Below are 22,859 nucleotides of genomic sequence, written 5' to 3'. Positions count from 1 at the left end.
GAGTTACTCCGAGAGTTCAAAGATGTTTTCACATGGTCCTACCAGGATATGTCGGGGTTAAATACTAGCATTGTGGTACATCGTTTACCTATAAAAGAGGATTTCAAACCAGTTCAGCAGAAGCTCAGAAGAATGAGACCTGATGTTGTGCTGAAAATAAAAGAGGAGGTCAAAAAGCTGTTCGATGTTGGGTTCTTACAGGAGGTTAAGTACTCAGAATGGGTAGCAAACATCGTCCCTATTCCTAAAAAGGATGGAAAGGTACGGATGTGTGTGGATTACAGGGGCCTGAATAAGGCGAGTCCAAAAGACAATTTTCCGCTGCCGCACATTGACACTTTGGTTGATAACACGGCTGGCTACTCCTTGTTTTCTTTCATGGACAGCTTTTCTGGATACAATCAAATAAAGATGCACACGGAGGACATGAGGAAAACCACTTTCATTACCCTATGGGGAACATTTCGTTACAAAGTAATGCCATTTGGATTGAAGAATGCAGGAGCAACATATCAAAGGGCAATGGTTACCCTGTTTCATGACATGATGCACAAAGAAATTGAGATAAATGTTGATGATATGATTGCAAAATCTAGAACTGAAGAGGATCATCTCCGAGTCTTGAGGAAGTTGTTCTTGAGATTGAGAAAATTCCAGCTCAAACTCAACCCAGCAAAATGCATATTTGGAGCCAGATCAGGAAAGTTGTTGGGCTTCATAGTCAGTAAGAAGGGGATTGAGATTGACCCGGATAAAGTTAAAGCAATACGAGATCTGCCTTCTTCAAACAACCAGAAAGAGGTCCGAGGGTTCTTAGGAAGGTTGAACTACATTGCTCGTTTCATTTCACAATTGACCGAGAAATGCGATCCACTGTTTCGCCTTCTGAAAAAGCATAATCTGGGGGAATGGGATGAGGAATGCAGAGAGCTTTTGACAAAATAAAACAATACTTGGCTAATGCGCCAATACTATCATCGCCTAGTCCAGATAGGCCATTGATATTATACCTAACGGTGTTTAACAATTCCATGGGATGCGTCTTGGGCCAACATGACGAAACAGGGAAGAAAGAGAAAGCAATATACTATCTCAGCAAGAAATTCACTGATTGTGAAATGAAGTACTCGTCCATTGAAAAGTTGTGTTGTGCTTTAATTTGGACGACCTGAAGATTAAGGCAATACATGTTGTACCATACGACTTGGCTGATTTCAAAGTTAGATCCTTTAAAGTACATGATGGAATCAACTGCTTTAAATGGGAGAATGGCTAGATGGCAAATTCTGCTCTCTGAATTTGACATAGTATATGTAAGTCAGAAGGCTATAAAAGGAGGTGCAATAGCTGATTTTCTAGCCAGCAGAGCCCTAGAAGACTATGAGCCTTTGAACTTTGATTTTCCAAATGAGGACTTATTGTACGTGGCAAACACTGAGGAAAACCCCCGAATAGACCACATCTGGAAGTTAAATTTTGATGGAGCTTCAAATGCTACAGGTAACGGAATTGGGGCAGTCTTGGTATCCCCAAATGGAGATCATTATCCTGTCGCTAGCAAGTTGGACTTCGATTGCACAAATAACATAGCAGAATATGAAGCATGTATTATGGGTATTCGTGCAGCCATTGAACGTAAAATCAAAGTGCTTAAAGTGTATGGAGATTCCGCGTTGGTGATATACCAACTCAAAAGAGAGTGGGAAACCAGAGACACTAAATTGATCAATTATAAAGAACTGGTTCTTGAACTGATTGACGAGTTTGATGACATCACCTTCAGCTATCTCCCACGAGAGGAAAATCAAATGGCTGATGCATTGGCTACTCTGGCTTCGATGATTCAGGTGAACAAGCTTGAAGTAATGAAGCCTATTCAGATGAGTATCTATGAAACCCCAGTTCATTGCTACAATATTGAGGGGGAGGGAAAAGATGATCACCCTTGGTATCGGAGTATCCTACAGTATGTGAAGAATCAGGAGTACCCTAGCCAGGCAACAGAGAACGACAAGAGAACTCTGAGAAGAATAGCCATCGAATATGTCTTAGATGGGGAAGTGCTATACAAAAAAAGAAAAGATCAGGTACTGTTAAGATGTGTGGATGCCGTGGAAGCTAAGAAAATTCTAGAGGAAGTCCATGAGGGTATATGTGGGACACACGCCAATGGCTTCACCATGGCCAGACAGATCATGAGATTTGGGTACTATTGGTCCACTACGGAAGGGGATTGCATTAATTACGTTAAGAAATGCCATAAATGTCAGATTTATGGAGAAAAGATGCATGCACCCCCTTCGCCACTTCATGTTATGACCTCACCATGGCCATTTTCCATGTGGGGTATGGATGTCATTGGGCCGATATCACCGAAGGCTTCTAATGGGAATCGTTTCATCTTCGTAGTCATTGATTACTTTACCAAGTGAGTAGAAGCTGCTTCTTACGCAAATGTCACGAAGTCAGCAGTTAGTAAATTCTTGAAAAATGAGATTATTTGTCGATATGGAATGCCTGAGAGAATCATATCCGACAATGCGTTGAATTTGAACAATAACACAATAGCTGAGGTTTGCAGCCAATTTAAGATCAAGCATCATAACTCATCGCCGTATCATCCAAAAATGAATGGCGCAGTGGAGGCGGCCAATAAGAATATTAAAAGAATTGTGGGGAAACTGACTGAGACTTACAAAGATTGGCATGAGAAGTTATCATTTGCTCTCCTTGCCAATCGAACATCTGTTAGAACTTCTACTGGGGCAACACCTTTTTTCTCTAGTTTATGGAATGGAGGTAGTATTACCCATCAAAGTTGAAATCCCCTCTCTACGGGTATTATCTGAACTCCAGTTGGACGAGGCCAAATGGGTCCAATCTCGTTATGATCAGCTGAATCTAATAGAGGAGAAAAGGTTAAAAGCTATTCATCATGGGTAAATGTACCAGAAACGAATGATGCGAGCCTATAATAAAAAGGTTCACCCCAGAGAATTTAGCGAAGGAGACTTGGTGCTAAAAAAGATTCTTCCTATGCAAAAGGACTTTAGAGGAAAATGGATGCCAAATTGGAAGGGTCCTTATGTCGTAAAGAAGGCCTTCGCTGGTGGAGCTTTGATTCTAAGTGAGATAGATGGAAAAGACTTGCCCAATCCCGTAAGTTCAGACTCAGTTAAGAAATACTTCACTTGAAGAAAAGGAACCAGAGTGAAAACCCACAAAGAGCGCTTTGATCCCAAAAAAAATGATGATAAAAATGGAGAGGCTAAGGGGAAAACCCGCAAAGGGCACCTTAGGCCAAAGAGGATTTGAGTTGAAAACCCGAAAAGGGCGGCTCAAATGTTTGGTCAGAATGGGGCATGAAGTGTTTAAGAGCAGCTTGTATCTTGATCAGATTGGGGCGTGTGGCAATCTTGCTATGCCTGAATCAACATGAAGGGATAGGCGACGTCTTAGGGCATCGACAAAGTACTGAAGATCTCCTAAACACATGTCAAACTCAGAATGGCCTTTAGAAAGTTTGTATAGAGAAGTTCAAGCTGCGATATATGAGGAACTTAATTCTCCTATTATTGAATTTGTTGATTCTTGGAATATTTTTTTCTCTTTTCCAAGATATACATTCCCAATCAATTCCTTTACTATTTGTGATAACTTATTCATTTTTAACTATGTTCAGTACCAAATTTATTCTTATCTATTGCTATGACCTTTTATGCAAACATGTTGCATTAGAATAATGATTAATGGACTAATAAAACTTTCGGAAAAGAAGTTTTGCATATTACTCTAAAAGTTTCTAAATAATATAGGAGCCTGAGACAGGACTATTGTTTAGAACACACCCAAATTTAAAGATTGGAAATTTGAGAAAGAGGAGTCTAAATTTGGACTTTCTCTTTGGATTTTGTTGTCAAATGCATTGATTGGCAAGATGCCATATTGATGACGAAGCTTAAGTAAACAAGCAAACAATGACCACTAGGTAAGAGGAAGAGGTTACTTCGAAAGGGCTTTCATCTACGCATAAGTCCCTGGTGTGACACCTTGAAAATGGTGTAAGAAACCAGAATGATTCAGATCCTATATCCTTGAATTGTGATAAGAGAGGGTTGAGGAAAAGCCACCTATTTCTACCCTTGGATTGCAGTGGGAGAATGATGGCACAAATTCTGCGCCCTAATGGATTAAACTTTAAGGTTTACAATAGGGGGCAACCTAGCTAAATGTTTTCAGAAAAGCCAGTCAAGCGAGAAGGCGTTGTAGCACGTCAGTGTTAAAGCCTTGATAAATTTCGAGTAACGACAACCTAAGTAGGATCATTTTCGAACAAAATAAAACTCTGCATTCATGCAAACATTATTCACATGTCTAGTTAGGAGCATTTGATTCATTTTGATCATGTCATCCTAATCATTAGGCATACAGGTCATGTTCCCTAGAGAACAGATCTGGGAAATTACAGATCGTATCTCCCTAAGCAATAACGGAGCAGATCAAAGACGGCAAATCTTATCTTCAAGTGTAAGGAAGTAGATTTAAGCCACAAGTCTTATCTCCCTGAGATTACAGCGGAGCAGATTGAAGCTAGCAATCCTATCTCCCTGATATTACAGTGGAGCGGATTAAAATGGAGGATCTTATCTCTCTGAAGTTACAACAGAGTAGATCGCATCAGATGGAAGCCAGAAATCTTATCTCCCTAGGATTACAGCGGAGCAGATTGAAGCTAGTAATCCTATCTCCCTGAGATTACAGTGGAGCGGATTAAAATGGAGGATCTTATCTCTCTGAAGTTACAATAGAGTAGATCGCATCAGATGGAAGCCAGAAATCTTATCTCCCTGAGATTACAGCGGAACAGATTGAAGCTAGTAATCCTATCCCCCTGAGATTACAGTGGAACGGATTAAAATGGAGGATCTTATCTCTCTGAAGTTACAATAGAGTAGATCGCATCAGATGGAAGCTAGAAATCTTATCTCCCTGAGATTACAGCGGAGCAGATTGAAGCTAGTAATCCTATCTCCCTGAGATTACAGTGGAGCGGATTAAAATGGAGGATCTTATCTCTTTGAAGTTACAGTAGAGTAGATCGCATCAGATTGAAGCCAGAAATCTTATCTCCCTGAGATTACAGCGGAGCAGATTGAATCTAATAATCCTATCTCACTGAGATTACAGTGGAGCGAATTAAAATAAAGGATCTTATCTCTCTGAAGTTACAGCAGAGTAGATCGCATCAGGTCTTATCTCCCTGAGATTACAGTAAAATAGACCGAGGAATCACAGATCTTATCTCACAAGCGATGTAGTGGAACAGATTAAAGCCACAACAGCGAAACATGCTTCCCCGATATTGTAGATTAAAAGCCACAATAGCGAATTTTACTTTCCAAAAGTTACGAGTTACAAATCCTATCTCCCTGATATTACAGTGAAGTGGATTGAAGTACCAATTCCTATACCTCTGAAGATGCAGTAGGATGGAATGAGGCTACTTGTAGAAGAGCACCAAAGTCCAAGCACGACCGGGCAAGATTGGTCCTCTTTAGTCTTTACTCTATTCTCGTTACACGACAACGAGTAAAGAGGGGCAGCTGTAATAGGCCCACTTTCCCCGGGCCCAAAATCATTAAGAAATAAAGACCAAAAAATAATTAAATATCCCAAAATGTCCATTTACAAAAATATAAACCCAGATCATTAAACCCAAAATTCAAGCCCAAATTCGCTACCCTAACCAAGCCCGATTCAAATTAATTAGCCCATCCGGAAAGAGTATTCTAGAAATCACTAGGGTTTCGAACCCTTCAATCGCCACGCCACGCACGGGCTCTCTTTCGAGCCACTCCTCACGCTGAGTGATACCTTGCCCAGACGCATGCCTCCGCACGGCCACCTCCATACACCAGTGGCCTTTGTACTGCAAAGAAGACGAAAACAACAAACAAATAGGAAAATAATGAGATAGGAAAATTGGGGATTGATATTTTTTCACAATTTTCTTCATTTTCGTAAATCGGTATAAGAAGGCTATTCGGACACTATAAAAGGGTTAGGCATTCAATACAGATTTTTTGATATCGTAAATCAAAAAAGTTCCAAAAGGTGATTTCCCAGTTTTTTCTCGTTACAATTTCGGTTTCGTTTTTTCTTTTCTCTTCTACGTTCAATCTTTAGTTTTTTTAAAGCAAGAAAATGATAAAGAGAGGAGGAAAGTGTACTGGCAGAGGATTTTGGCCTCCTCCGTCGTCATCGGAGAGTAGGTCGAATCGAGACTCTCCATGAGCCCTTGGTACGCGAGCGGCTCAAACGAATGGGGGTTGTTGATTTTGATGCGCGCAGAGCCCTTCTTTAGCTTAGGTTTTCTTATTTTAAATGATAGGTTTTAGGTTTTAGATTTTAAGTATTCGATTTCAAAAGCGCTGCTGTTCGAGCCAATACAATGGCATCAAACGACACCGTTCATAGACCCGATCCAAGTGGTGACCCATCAAGGAAGGATCCGCGTTTCATGGAATCGTTTGGCCTATTTATGCCCGAGACCTCTTAGTTTGAATTAGTCTTAATTCGGTTACTTTAGTTCTTTTAATTTATCTGCGTATTTAATTTTGTTTGCATGTTGATCCAAAGTAAAGCGACACCGCTTTTACTTTGATTGCTATTATACTATTGTTTTGTGAAATTGCTGATTGAGTCCCTTAAGATTGAAAATGATTTCATTTCGTATAACTGTTTTAATTTTAATAGTGTTTAATTTTATTATAGTTTAAAATATAATAAATCATTATTTTAACTTGTATTTTATGTTTAAATTGTTTTGCATTAATATTTGGGGTTTATTGTTTTCTTTTATCTTTTTAATTTTACTTAAATTTTGATTTAAAATCCATTAATTATTGTTTTCAATTATAAAAAGGGGTCTTTACATAATAAAATTCGATTTCAAAAGTTTTTATGAATCAACTTTATATTCATTATTTCTAGTATTATTTTAAATTTTAGCTTAATACTACTTTCAAATTTGCTTTTAATGCATATATATTTTAAAAATGATACCTAAATCCCTTCAAATTATTATATTTAAATACATCCTAAACTCATTAAATATTATTTCATTTTTTACATATATATATACCCTTTTAATTTGCCATATGGTTTTAAATTTTATCATTTATTAATACGCATTGTGGTAGATTAGACATAATTATATATTTAGATATTGTATAATGTGAGTAAATTATTGTTGCCATTGTATTTGTATTTATTTGTTGCTCATTTGACTACATCTTAGTTTATGTTTGAATTATCATTCATCGTTTTACATTACGTTATCAAACTTTGCACCTTTGTCATGCTATTTCATATAAAAAAAAGCCTAGTATTTATGATCTTCGAGAAAATTGAGCCCTAATGTATTCGGTTCCAATTTTCCTAGTTGAATCCAAATAATCAAAAGTTTTCTTTAATCAATATACATAAAACTCGCTTTCGGGAATTCGATAAGTCGTGTCCTAATGTATTGGATGTGATGCGTCGATTTCTCGAAATAAGGTTTTTTTAAGAAAATAATCAAGGCAATATTCAATGCTCGAAACTTTGAGAAATCGTGCCCTAATGTATTGGGTTTCAATGTTTTCATTGGACTTAAAGCAATTGAATATCCTTTTAAATCTCACCTCGCAAATTTTGAAATGCAAAGGACAAACTTATTCCCGAGGACTAAAAATGTCGTGCCCTAACGTATTGGGTGTGCCATTTTATTACTCTAAGATAAGGAGGTCTTTGGTATTCGCATCGATTTATCCATGCATCTTTTAGGAAATTAGTAAGAAACGGGAAGGATCATATTTTATAAGGTTTTCCAAAGTTTTAACACTAAGACATAAAATGATCAATTTGGTACCAATTTTGGGCGTTACGAGGGTGCTAACCCTTCCTCGTGCGTAACCGACTCCCTTCTCAAAATTCGCAGACCTAAAATTATTTTCAAGGTGATCCGATCACATCTCAATAAAAGATCGATGGCGACTCCCGTTTCCATTTTCATAGTCGATCCCCATTTTTCAATTTTAAAAGATGGTTCCGACACTTATTTTATTTTTAGTTTTCAAGGATGGTGAAAGATTTGATCTCATAATTGATTTGGTTCTCGATCTTGATTTTATCAGGTAAATTTTAAATTGGTAAGGAGGTTCGGCCTTTTCTTAATTGAGGTATCACTATAATTATTAGTTGTTTTAAATATGATCAAATTACTAAGTTGGATTATTAAACATTGATAAGTTCATAAGGTTCATTAATGAACCTTTATAGTATATTATTTTCAAATATTTTTAATGTCTTATAATATTTGAAAAAATATTAATGTTGTATAGTAATATTCTTTTAATATTTAAAAAATATGGGTTTTGGTGAAAATATATTAATACCATACTTTATATTCGAGTTCATCTAGTAATTTTTGTTTGGATTATCTCAAAAAAATTCTTTTATTGTTTAAATATATATTGATTGTTGACTCAAATATTGTGATATTGGTTCTCTTTAACTAAAGAATCAATTGAGATATTTAGAAATCCTTCCTACTAGATCTGTTATATTCCCCAAAGTGAATGCAATCATAAAAAAATTTAAAGGATATAATCATTACCCATTAGAAGTGAAAAGCAGAGATATAAGAGAACAACAGAGTTCTCAATATAACCCTTCAAAGAAGGGAGGCAACTTATGTTCTCAATATATGAAATATCATTGATTATTTACCTATTGTACCTAAATAACTTATTACTTAATTAATATTTCTTAAAAGGAAAGAAATATCTCATAGATAATACAACAATGCATATTATCCTTAGGGATAAAAAACATATTTCTGTTTGGTAATGAAATAAACCAATCTTTGCTAGTACAAATTTAATTTAAAGCTTCAGGAGAGCTAATATATTGTTACCCTATGTTTAATATGGTAATGAAATATGTTAATCTTTCGTGGTACAAGGATCCAAAAGAGCTAATACATTATTATCCAAAGAAACAAAGTGATAATTAATGGATTATGTGGTACAAGGATCTAGAAGAGCGATACATTGTTATCTAGAGAAACAAAGTGATAATTAATGGATTCTATTTTAGTCAGTCTCAGTTTTGGAAAAAACCAATATTAATGTAATATTTGGTAGTACACAATTAGTTGAAAGCTCCAAAAGAGATAATGTATTAATATCTAAAAGAACAAATATTATGATGATTAATGCATTAGTTTTAAAACATATTCATTGTAATGTATATCATATTGAGATTGTGTGTAACACCCCTTACCCAAGACCGTTGCTGGAGTTGAGCATGGGGCGTTACTTGACTTAACTTATTAGTTCGGGGCATAAAAATTTGCTTTTAAAATTTATTTCACCGTTTACCATAATGTTGTGCACCTGCGCAGCAGTCACTAATTTAACTATAACTCGAGTTACGAAACTCAAAATTTAGATTTGTAAATTTTACCTGAAACTAGACTCATATATTATCTTACCATAAAATTTTCAGAATTTTTGGTTTAACCAATTAGTACAGTTTATTCATTAAATTCTCCCATATTTCACTGCCTGAAGGTTATGACCTTTATTCACTAAAAATAAATTTTCTCATCATATGATTTTCATATGGTGTTCTTACTTATTTATACAGAAAATATACTAACTAAGGAATCTATACATATAAATTATAACTCATAATTATTTTTGTACAATTTTTAATGATTTTCTAAATTCAAAATAGGGGACTCAAAAAACCCTTCTGACCCTGTCTAACCAAAATTCAAATATATCAGAATATAAAATTCCTTTACCCACACTGTTATTTTTCTATGACAATAGACTCGATAAGATTTAATTATATATATCATTCACTCTCTAGTTCATTTTATATTATCCTTGGTGATTTTTCAAAGTCACGTCACTGCTGCTGTCCCAAAACTGTTTCATTGCAAACTTTTACTCTTTCGTAATTTCTAGGTATATACTATCACCTAGGCATTCATAATAACAAACTTATTCTTACTTAGCCATTTTAATAGCTAAAAATTATCACATATTTTCACATCATCCTTTAGCAATATCATAAGGACATACATTCAAAATGACTAAGTCCCTATATATGCCATAGCTCAAACATTGATCATCATAAAATACCGAGTTGTTGTTGTTGATACTGTGAGCGCTCTCCGATGTCTTTAAGATCCCCGAATTAGCTTTGCAATACTATAAAAGAAGGAAAATAAAAGAAGTAAGCATAAGGCTTAGTAAGTTTACAAGCAAATAAATAACAACATTTAACACAAATAAATATACTCAAGTGTCATGATCTCTAATTTCCTCTTTACTTAATCTCTTACTCGTTCACTTACTTGTTTACTTAGATAACTCATGATTATAACTTACTCTTCTCTTGCTGAAATGTTGGTTCTCATTTGATAACATAATATTTTCTTAACTCTTATAACTCACATGAATTTTCTATTTATGCTTTTACCTGAACTTTCATGGAACATAATTTGTTTACTAGCCCGTTGAGCCACATTGGAATAATAAGGATACTTGGGTCTCTTTTCTGATAATAACGTGCCAAAGCCATGTCCCAGACATGGTCTTACATAGGATGTTTCTTGTACTGCCAATGACATATCCCAGATATGGTCTTACATGGGAGTTCTCATATTGGTGCCAATGCCATGTCCCAGACATGGTCTTACGGGGGACCTCTCATCTCGGTGCCAACGCCATGTCCCAGACATGGTCTTACATGGGACCTCTCATAACCTCAATGATGCCAATGTCATGTCCCAGACATGGTCTTACATGGGATCTCTTTACCCAAATGTCATGACATTTGTATCCGATATATTTCTTATGTTTCAACGGGACTTTTTAACACTAATTCTTTATCATCTCATACTTGAGTCAACATTAAATAATTTCATAAAATAAATACATAATTGTTGGAAAATAGCAGCATTAATAATAATTATTGAAATATTGCATTTATTTACCGTAAACTTACCTCGGTACAAAATATGGCCAAATCTATCAACTTAGTCTTCAACCTTTTTCTTTCCTCGGTCTAACCCTGGATTTCATTCTTCTTGATCTATAATATAAAATTTAGTTGATTTAATACTCACATTTATCAAAACAGCCCTCGACTCTAACTTTGGCAAAATTATGATTTTGCCCCTAAACTTTTACATATTTACACTTTTACCCCAAAGCTTGGAAATTAAAATTCATCCCATATTCTTATGTTTTATAACATGCTGAACATTTTTCCCTTCTACGGTAACATCAAATTCCCATTCTAACACTTGCTTATGAACATTAGGTATTTTTACCGATTATATCGTTTTACTCGTTTTCACTTAAAATCGCTTAGCACAAATCGTTTAACATAATTTAAGACTTCATATTCTACCATAAAACATCAAAATAAACACATTTAACCTATGGGTATTTTTCCAAATATGAACTCTAGGTTAAATTATTTCTAGAATAAGCTAAATCAAGTTATCGGAGCTTCAAAAACATAAAGAATATTAAAAATGGTGTTTGGGATCACTTACTATGGAGCTTGGAAACTTGAAAACCCTAACTATGGCTTCCCCCCTTGCTTATTTCGGCCAAATGAAGAAGATGAGCACAATTTGCCATCTTTTTCCCTTTTAATTCATTTTAATTACCAAATTACCAAAATGCCCCTAACTTAAAAATTTCCTATTTCACTTATCTCATGTCCATTTTTGTCCATAACTTAACCAATTGTCTAATTACCATATAAATACCTCCAATTTAAAATTTCATAACAATTGGACACCTCTAACATGTAGAACTCAACTTTTGCACTTTTTACAATTTAGACCTTTTGACTAAATTGAGTGTCCAAACGTCCAAATTTTTGAATGAAAATTTCAAGAAATCATTCGGTGGAATTGTAAGCCATAAAAATATAGTAAAAATAAATTTTTCCTCATCGGATTTGTGGTCCCGAAACCACTGTTTCGACTAGGCCCTAAATCGGGATGTTACATTGTGAAAGAGAAAAATATTATATTTAGTATAAAACACTCTTGTTGTGAATATCTACATCATTTGATAGAGAAATTTTTTGTTATTGAATTATATTATGCGTTATACTTGAATACCTATCTTTATTCTGAAAATGATAAAGAAAGCTTGAGTTATTAAAATTTATTTATTATTTTGTTATTAAGTTGAATTGATTGTGATTATCTCTATTATCTTCCTTTGCTATCATCCCCATGAAGGGTTGATAGAATAATATTTGATTGTGAAAGATCCACTTGAGTTGTGGAATGATTTAAAAGAAATATAAAACTTCTATCTAAAGCTTGTTATGATTGAATGCATTTGAAGTTGCAAGATTTTAAAACTATGAGTGAGTAGAACTCAGTAGTATTTAGGATAAAGTTTTCAATTGAAATTGAAAATTTAAAAATGTGAGTAGAACTTTACAATATTTAGGATAAAGTTCTCGATTAAAATATCGTGAATGAATATTATTAATGAGAACTTGTTAGAGAACTTTTTGAACTTTTCATGCTTCAAATGTGCTCCTGCGATAGTGATTCTGTGAATTTTTTTTAATAGATATTCTAAGTTAATATCATGTTTACTTAAGGTTGAAAAAAATAACAAGTTGTTAAATGAAGAATTAGAAATCTCGTCGTATTAAATTTGCTCTATTCCCTAAAGCGAATGTAGCAATATATAAAGACGCAATATTGGACATTGACATAGTAAATGACTCCATAATAATCGTAAAAAGGATGACCATAATAATTTTTCTCACCACCAGAAGTGGAAAATAAATATAATAAGGAGATTGATAATAAGACTTGTAACACCCCATGCTTGACCCGATCACTAGACCTGAGCTACAGGATACATCGGTTACCGGAGCAACTACAACAAATTTCAATACATTTTAACCATTTCAGCATGCTTTTTAGAATAAAACATGTTTCAATATGCTGTTTAATCAATTTTGGGTCTTATATGATCTTACTAAAGCTTTTTAGCTAACCCGAACACGATTAAGGACTTGATTGAAAAGTTTTCAAAATCTACAAGTTGATGTCGCGACATTAGAGGTGTGCATGGGCCGACCTCAACTAAAAATTTAGGCCCGTTTGCTAGGTCCGGGCCCGGCCCAGCCTGAAAAATGAGCCTAAAATTTTGCCCAAGCCCGACCCGGATAAAAATGTTAAAACTCGAGTCCGGCCCGACCTGCCCATATTAATTTTTATATTAATTTTTATATAATTTTAAAATATATATTATATCAAAAATACTAAAAACATCAAAATAAATATTTCTCAACAAATTGAAAATAAATTTTAAAAAATATGTATACTTAAATAAAATTAAGATAGATGCAACTTAACAAGCAAATGCCTCTAAAATAATAACAAAATTAACAATAAAATAAGTTTTATACAATATCCAAACAATAACAACAAAATAGTAGCAACATAATAGTAAAATGGTAGCAAAATAGGGAGAAAATAATAAGAAAATAATATTAAAAACAAAAAAATAGATTTTTTATCCTTTAGCGAATTCGGGCCGGGCCTAGCCTAGCCTAAAAATGCCTTACACGAGGCCCAGCCAATTTTTTAAACGGGCCTTATTTTTTTGTCCAAGCCCATTTTTTGGCCCTATATTTTTGCCCAAACTCTTCTACGTTTCGGTAGGGCCTTTGGGCTAGGCGGGGTGGCCCGACCCATGAACAAGTCTACGCGACATCATCAGTTAGTGAGTTACGTTACGAATTTAGAAATCTCAACGTCGCGATGTCAATTACTATCGATATATGTCACGATGTTTGGGACTTGTGGTCATGACATTGCCTCTATTTTCGCAAGAATTACATTTAGTACATATTTCACACTTCCTACAAACACATTTTTAGTTCTACTATGAATATGTCAATGTTACTGAAACAAAATCATGCAAATCCATATCAAATAAAATCTATAACACTTTGGAAAATATGTTATGTTGAGATGGATGATAAATTCAATTGAATCGTGCTTAAATATAATGGTTATCCATGATAAATTCATATGAATTATGTTTAAATGAACTAACATGTGTTGTTGATGTGCTTAGGCTTATGACAAGCTTGTGGATATGATTGATATTTGTGATTATGCTTGTACTATGCATATGAAACGGGTAAGAAAAGAGAATGAAATGGTCAGTACGTAATTGGGATGTATTATGATGTTATAAAAGGTTTAATGTGATAAATGGTGTATTTATATTTGAGCAAACTGCTTATGCTATAGATGAATCTACTTGAATCATGGATAAATACACTGAGTTAGGAATTAATAATGTTGTTTAGGATTATGATAAGCATTGGGGACAAAATGGAAAGTAAGTAGATAGAAAGATATATAAGCTCATAAAAGATTGGTGATTATATATTATGTCTCATGAAATCCTATCATGATATGAATGGTTAATATGTATGCGACATTAATGAACTTACTCATTTGTGAGTTGATGTTTATGGTTGATAGATCATGAGGCATTGGTATAGGTTTATATTTAACCTATAATGTTCATTACTGAAATCTAATATTATGCTTATGATTTATACGAGTTTACTAATCATTCATTGCTTATGTGATTATCTTTCTCTTACTTTATAGAATACCGAAAGCTCGATCGGGTTGGAAGCTAGTCGGAGATCCATCACACTATCCATCAAATTTATCGGTAGATTTTGATGTTTTTAAGTCATGGTTATAATGGCATGTATCGGTGCTTTATGCTTGATGATATGGCCATTATATTTGGCTTTTAAATATGGTTTATGATTGATGACATTTTGGCATTTTTGGGCTTGATGACTAATGTTGAAATGGTTTAGTGATGATATGTTTTGAATGGCCAAATTAGTATTCTTGTGTGTAATATTGGCCTGAAATGTTGCTTTAAATTTATGAAACTTATGTTATTTTGACACCTTGGTGGTTGGTGTGCTTTTGGCGCTTTGATGCTTAATGGTTGGTGTTTATACGATCAAATTGATGCATGGTTTTATGGTCAAAGTGGTACGTATTGGCATGTTAGCAAAGTGATCATTTAAGGCATGTTTTGGTATGTATATATATTGGATGTTGGAACCATTTGGTAATGGCTAGTTTCGTGTCATTTATATGGTTTTGATACATGAGAGAAGTGGTCCACATGGTAAAGTTAATTTGCTATGGCATGAACCTAATATGGTAAGGTTGGTATGTGTCAATTGTGGTATGTTTTGGTATGGAAACAAGTCAATTGATAAATGGTTAAATATGTACAACTTTAGGTATGTTCAATGTATGTGTTTGAGGTGTCTTTATGGCATATTGGTTGTATGAACAAATACCATAATGATCTAGTTTTATTATGCATGTTTTAAGTACATTTTGAATGCTTGAATATTGGTGCAAATGTCTTGTATGTGTAAGCTTGTTTTGGGTGAGAGAATTGGGTTGAAAACGACGTATTTCTTAAAAGGTTGCATTTTGAGAGTTGCACGACTTGGCAAACAGGCATATGGCTTGGTCGTCTAAACCAAGTCAGAGAGTTATATGGGCATGGACACGGGCTGGGATACGGCCGTGTGTCCTTGCTCCGAATGCCCACACGGCCTGAGACATGGGCGTGTGTCTCAGCCGTGTGAGTCACACGGCTCTGTGACCCCTGTAGTGTGAAAAATTCTATCTTTTTCTATGAAGTTCTAAATATTTCTAATTTAGTCCCGAATCATTTCTAAAGCGCTTCTATGGCTTCGAGGGCTTGTAAATGGGACATTGTGTATGAGTTTGATTGACAATTGCCATGATTTATGAAATATTCGAAATCAAATGTTTTTAAGCTTTAAGTTTTCGGTAATGCTCTATAACCCTATTTCGGCGACGATTATTGGTTAGGGGTGTTACAGAAATTGCTTGAAAATAGTCTATTTCTTGTCCACATGGCCTAAGACACAGGTGTGTGTCTCAGCCCTGTATGATACACGGTCATATGACACGGCCATTTGTCCCCTGTAAGTTTCAAAGGGTTACAAGTCAGGCAGTTACACGGCCTGGCACATAGGCGTGTGAGGCAATTTCGAGAGTTAGATGGCCTGGCACATAAGCGTGTGGCTTGGCCGTGTGACCCAAGTCAAAGAGTTGGATGAGCACAGACACATGTGTAAATAGAAAAATTTATAGGATTTTTCCTATGTAATTTATCACTTTTTTACTTAAATCTATTGTTAAAACTAAGTAATTGTTTAATAAATTAATAAAATATGTGAAAATATGAAATTAGGATATAGAAATTATTAAAATGTGATTTTATGCTTCATTATATAGTTTTCATGCAATAAATGACTTATTTTATACTAATTTGAATATATATATTTTAAGACATAAAGTGGGTCATGCATGATTAAATTAAATAATAAATTATAAAATTATATTTAATAATTCATTTTAAAATATTTTGGGTTTTAATTAATTAATTAAATTGGATAAATTTTATTCTTTGGTCCTCTAACTTGTTGATTTATTCTGGATAGGTCTGATAGCTTTACTGGATTACAAAATAGTCCAAATTGGAGACCAAGTCAACCCAATATTCGGCTACACATGATTGTCCATTTAAACCATTCTTTGGTTTAATTACACAAGGTCCTTGCAGTGTTGAAGAAATTAGAGATTTGCTCGAAGATTTACGATTGACCGAGTCTCAATCCTGAGTTGTGTGACATCCAAAATTGCTTAAAAATCAAGCAAAAAATCAAGTGAAAACCCACTAAGCATGGTCGGCCACAATTTGAGGAGATTTGAAAAGGTTAACATCCACTATTTTTAGCAAACTATCCCCCTCTCCTCACCTATAAATAAGACCCTTTCATTCCTTCATTCACCATCCCTCAAGCATCCCTCAATCATTCCTCATTCATTCTCATCATTCATCATTCTATCTTTTCTCCAAATTCTCTTAGCCTTTTCCATTCCCACGCCTAGCATCATCTCTCAATAGAGATTTTAGCAATTAAGCCTCTTAAAGAACCCTTGGTTGGCCACCTTGGAGAGCCATCAGCAAAGGAGCAAAGCAAAGGAACGAAGGAGCCTCGTCAGTCAGAGTCTTGGGTGACAACCACTCTGAATTGGGTTTAATCTTCCTTTTCTTTAATTTAATATAAAGATGTTTGCTATGTGTTCTTTGTTCTTGTTTACAACAATGTTAGCTTAATTTTATTTAAGCTAGGATGACTGCTTTGATTAAATAGTATTTATTTGATTCATGTTTATAATGTTTGTGCCTCAATAGATCATGTTTTCAATTAAAATCAACTCTATATTTCGTTCATATGTGATTGAAAAGCACCTGAATTAGCTGAACGATCCTGACCAGACGACGACTAATGGACACATAATTGAAATGTGCATGCTCAATTTAGATCCTGACCCGATTAAATTGGAGGTTCCGTAACAACTCTGACCAAGCTCTGTTATCTGCATAGTTTTTAGATTTGTGTGGTTAAATTGTTTCAAACCTGACAAGTCCTTGTTACCTCAAACGAATGCTAAGAAACCCTTAGTAAATAGGGATCAGTTAAATGCGTATTTACTACGTAAAGGATTCCGAAAGGACCTAATGTGGTTTCCAAACTCATGAAAGATCGAGTTGCCATGGAATGTTTTTCCGAATGTTATTAAGCATATTGATAATAAATTGAGTTTAATTAAAATAATTGTCCTAGTTTATTTATGTTATAATTGTTGCAAATTGTGTTTAATTTTACTAAAATCTATTTCATTCATATAGTTTGCATACTTAGGATAATTTGCATTAGGGATCATTGCATTTAGTTTAATATATTTTAATTACCACTTCTCAACTATATTGTATTTTTATTTACCAAATTGTTAATATAATTTTACAAATTAAGTGATTTAGCACAAATACAATCCCTGGAGAGACGATAACTCGATACTTACTTATTACTTGATAACGACTGTGTACACTTACACAAACCTACGCGTTACAACAGGCTGGGACATGACTGTGTGTCCCTACTTCGAATGTCCACACGCCTGTCTTAGGCCTTGTGGACAAGAAATAGACCATTTTCAAGCAATTTCTATAATACCCCTAACCAATAACCGTTGCCAAAATAGGTCGTGCTTTTGGCATGTGATCAATGTGGTAAGTTGGTAAAGAAATTAGATTAGTAATGTATGGTTGGTTAATGGCTAGATTATGCAAATGTTTAAACATGTTTGGTTGTTGTGATTGAGGTGCCTTTTTGGGCACATTGGTTGTATGAATAAATACCATTATGATCTAGCTTGATTATGCATGTTTTAGGTACATTTTGAAAGCTTTAAATAGGTGTAAATGGCTTGTAAATGTGAGCATGTTTTTGGTGAAAGAAATGGCTTAAAAATGGTCTATTTCTTGTCCACGCGGCCTAAGACACGGGCGTGTGTCTCAGCCGTGTGTGACACACGGCCATGCGACATGGCCGTGTGTCCTTTGTAGGTTTCAAAGGATTGCAAGTCAGGCAGTTACACGGCCTAGCACATGGCCTGGCACATGGGCGTTTGAGGCCATTTCAAGAGTTACATGGCCTAGCACACGGGCGTTTGGCTTGGCCGTGTGACCCAAGTCAAAGAGTTATACATGCATGAACATGGGCTGGGACACGACTATGTGTCCCTAATTCGAATGTCCATACGGGCGTGTGTTGTGTGAGTCACACGGTCGTGTGACCCCTGTAGCGTGAAAATTTTTAACTTTTTCCATGAAATTTTATATGTTTCTGATTTAGTCCCGAATTGTTTCTAAAGTGTTTCTAGGGCCTCGAGGGCTGGAATAAGGGACATTATGTATGAGTTTGATTGCTAATTGTCATAATTTATGAAATGTTAGAAGTCAAATGTTTTAAGCTTTGATTTTTTAGTAATGCTCCATAACCCTATTATGTCGACAGATACGGGTTAGGGGTGTTACAGACCTATTGCACAAGCAAAGGAACCTAGAAGTCACCAGTGATCCAAACATATACTTAGGCGCTTTCATCTCATTCGAGAAATCATTGGTCGAGGAGATGTGGAAATATAGAGAGTACCAAAAGATAACAACATCGCTGATCCACTAACAAAGCCTCTAACACAACAAAAGGATGATTGTCACGTTATGTCACTCGATATTAGATATATGATTGATTAGTCTTAGTGCTAGTGGGAGTTGTTAGAGTATGCACAAAGACCAATCATGAGATGATTGTAATCACATACTCGTTTTATGTTGTTTATTAATATAAGGCATTGTCATTATTATTTCAGTTTCTTTTTTTGTGTGTATATATATATATATATAAACTGAATTGTAATAAAGTCCTAAGAAAATATGACTATTCTGAAAAAGGTCCTTAGTCAAGTATTATTGTGGGCTTGGACAATAATAATGCATTGAGACTAATGTGTAGCTGATTGATGACAAAGAATTGTCATTGAAATAGGGGTGTCAAAATCAATACATGAGTATGTGTTAGAGAACAACATATTGGACTTACTTGCTATGAGTATATTTATTGGATTATTATGTATAGTCACAATATTACTCATTGTGATAACTATGTATATGATCCTCACACTTGAGATCATCATTGTCCCAACATCATGAGTCATCTATTTTGATGTAGTCAAAACGTCTACCGTAACAGGTTGTACTATAAAGATTGATGTTGGATATACCATAATCCATGTAGTGGGATGTGGTTTGTTAAGAGAGGATTTATCCCTCCTACATAATCAGAGCAATATCTTAGGCCTCTTGATAGAGTGAGACTAGAAATGCATGGTCATGCTCGAATAAGTTAATATGAGATATCACACTTATTTGTTTATTGTAGTTTGCTCGGAAAATCAAGAAATATGAGAATGGACTATACAAGTGTGACTATTCCATGACTTGTGTCCAATCTAGATATTAAGGATAAAATGATATAACACATGAAAATATTATCAAAGAAAGGTTATGTTGAATCACGACTTCTTCTAACTTGGGTGGCAATGATGCATTGCCAGATGTCACTCATTGATTGTAATGATAAAAACGTTCTAGTATTACTACCAATGTTAGATAAGCCTACAGGGTCACACCCTATAGTTTGAAATGAATAGAATCCAAATACACTTGGTATTGTATTTATTTGTCACATGAATTAAATTAATTGTTGAATTAAATTAATTTGATAGTTAAATATTAAACACATTATATGTACAAACTTGTTGTACACAATTAGAGAACATAGATATAAATATATGAATTTGATTCCTACAAAATATTAATTGTATATATTTTACGAATTTATTAATATAAACAATTATATTAATTAATTTCATCAAAATATAAAAGAAATGGAAATTAATATTCTTTTGGAAAGAATATAATTAATAAATTAATTTTATTCATGCAAAATATTAATTGTATATATTTTACAAAATTAATAAGGAATAATCTTATATCCTTTTGGAAAGAATATAATTCATTTTCTAACTTTCATTTTCCTTCTCTATTAAAAGGAATAATCATATATTCTTTTGGAAAGAATATAATTCATTTTTCTAAATTTCCATTTGCCTTCTCTATTAATAAGAGAATAATCATGGTTTTCCTTTTTAATGTGTTATCAAAGAGGATAAAAGGATGATAATCCCTTAGGGTGTTAATGTTACCAACTTAACAATTTAAAAGGTTTAGCAATTGTTTTTAATTCTCTCTGAAAAGTTCAAGAGAAAGTGTATGTTCATTTTTTACTGGGTGGACTAAGTAGAGGCCTGAACATTTTCATTGTGGCTTGGAATCGACATCGAATCAACAACATCCTTTCAACGTTTTCAATAAAGAAGGTATATTTTCAACCCTATTTTAACTCGATTCGTTCCTCGTACATGGATCCTTGGTTGTGGATCGCCGGAATAATTTTTCCACTACTCCACGAGGCATATCGGCGGTCCCAACACCATGTTCTAGCCAAAAGTATGTCAAAACTAATATAGCTAGTATGCTCAGTTTTGATTAAGGTAAGTATTTAATTTCCATTTGAACTTACTAAGCATTTAAATGCTTACTCTAACTGTTTCTTGTACTTGTAGATCATCAACTTGCAAAACTCACCAAGTCGGATCAGCGGGAAGCACACACTATCATCAAGACGGTAGAATTATGCTCATTTTGAGTCTTAGAATTGTGGCATGTATATAAAGTCTTTGGTTCTGTAATTGGCTGTAATTGGTCACTTGCTTGATGTGGATGTTATGGTTGAATTTTTGGCTAATATTGAACTTGCATGATAAGCTTGGTATATTACTTATTTGACGCAAGGTTTTGGGTCATGTTTGATGCCATTAGATGTAAAGATTTTAAGCTAGTATAAGTTAGATACAGTAGGGTTGCAAAGTGAAGTAATTTTGCAAGTTAAGTTGGTGAATGGTTTGAAATGGTTATGTTTTCGTCATGAGTTTTCATGCCATTTGAATTATTGTTTTCCAAAAGCTCACCATTTCAAAGTCTTTCATACATACATATCTTGGTTCATATTAAACACATGTCTTTCCTTTCATTTTTCATGTCCGTTAAACCGTTTAGAATACCATTGGATACGCGTGATAGCTCAAACGAAGTGTGCTAAACATATAACCATAGTCTGTCCTTTCCTTTACATATATGCTCACATGAGCTGTCGATCGAAATATAGCTGCATGGTGCTGCTCCACAAGCTGTCAAGTATCCGCAGCAAATGCCGGAACATAGCCACCGATAGGACATTCAAGACCAACACCCGAAACATGGTAAACCATAATGACATGTCATTTGTATCCTACAAATTCCTAAGGTTCAAACGGGGCTCGATAATCGTCGTACGTCGTTGGATTTACGTCGTTTTATGACATGATAAATTGTACAATAACATATATATTGATTCATTTTCAATAGAATCGTATATTAACATTCAATTTAATCAACATTATACACAATATACAATTCATACGAACTTACCTGGCTAAATTGCAAAAATGTCAAAGTATAGGGGCATTTTGATAATTTTCCATTCTCCTCGATTTTCCACTCGATCTTGATCTACATTAATAATTTCATTAAATTTATTAATTTAGATAGTAGAACAACTTATTTTATGCAATTTAGCAATTTTGACATTTTTAAAAAATTGCACCTAACATTTTACCTTTATGCAATTCAGTCCTTAAGCCTAACACATGCAAATTAACCATTTGTAATGTAAATTAACATCAACCAAATATTCATGGACCACAAAACAACCCACATTTGTAATAATTTCACATCAAGTCCTTGTACTTTTACTATTTTAACAATTTAGTTCCTCATCGGTAAATTCATAAAAAATCACTTAACAAAATAATTTTAAATAGCAACTAACACTTAAATTCATCTTTTAACATCTAAAATCACAAGGTTCATCAATGGAAATATTCAATATCTTTAACACTTTCAAAATCGAAGGTACGAGCTAATTAGACCTAATTGTGACGATCTGAAAAAACATAAAAATTATTAAAAACGGGGCTAAAATGGACTTACATGCATCGTCCAAAGCAAGGCCGAAGCTTGACGCTTCTCCATTTGTTTTTCCATGGCCATTTGGTGTGTTAAAGAAGAAGATGGCTTTTGTTTTAATTTATTAACCATTTTATTCTTTATTTTATCATTATAATATAATAATAACATTATAATATATAA

The 22,859-nt window shown here is 34.2% G+C and overlaps 1 protein-coding gene across 1 annotated transcript; it reads left to right on the top strand.

Annotated features, from left to right (window-relative positions):
- Positions 1–1,031: 1,031 nt before the first annotated feature.
- Positions 1,032–21,301, top strand: LOC128041727 (uncharacterized). Its single transcript, XM_052632028.1, has 4 exons — positions 1,032–1,149; positions 1,309–1,500; positions 1,627–2,060; positions 21,236–21,301. The coding sequence occupies exons 1-4, from the start codon at positions 1,032–1,034 to the stop codon at positions 21,299–21,301; spliced, it is 810 nt and encodes a 269-aa protein (XP_052487988.1).
- Positions 21,302–22,859: the final 1,558 nt, after the last annotated feature.

The sequence above is a fragment of the Gossypium raimondii genome, chromosome 6 (genome assembly GCF_025698545.1).
Source record: "Gossypium raimondii isolate GPD5lz chromosome 6, ASM2569854v1, whole genome shotgun sequence".
NCBI lineage: Eukaryota > Viridiplantae > Streptophyta > Magnoliopsida > Malvales > Malvaceae > Gossypium > Gossypium raimondii.
This window is presented reverse-complemented; position numbering and strand designations above follow the sequence as displayed.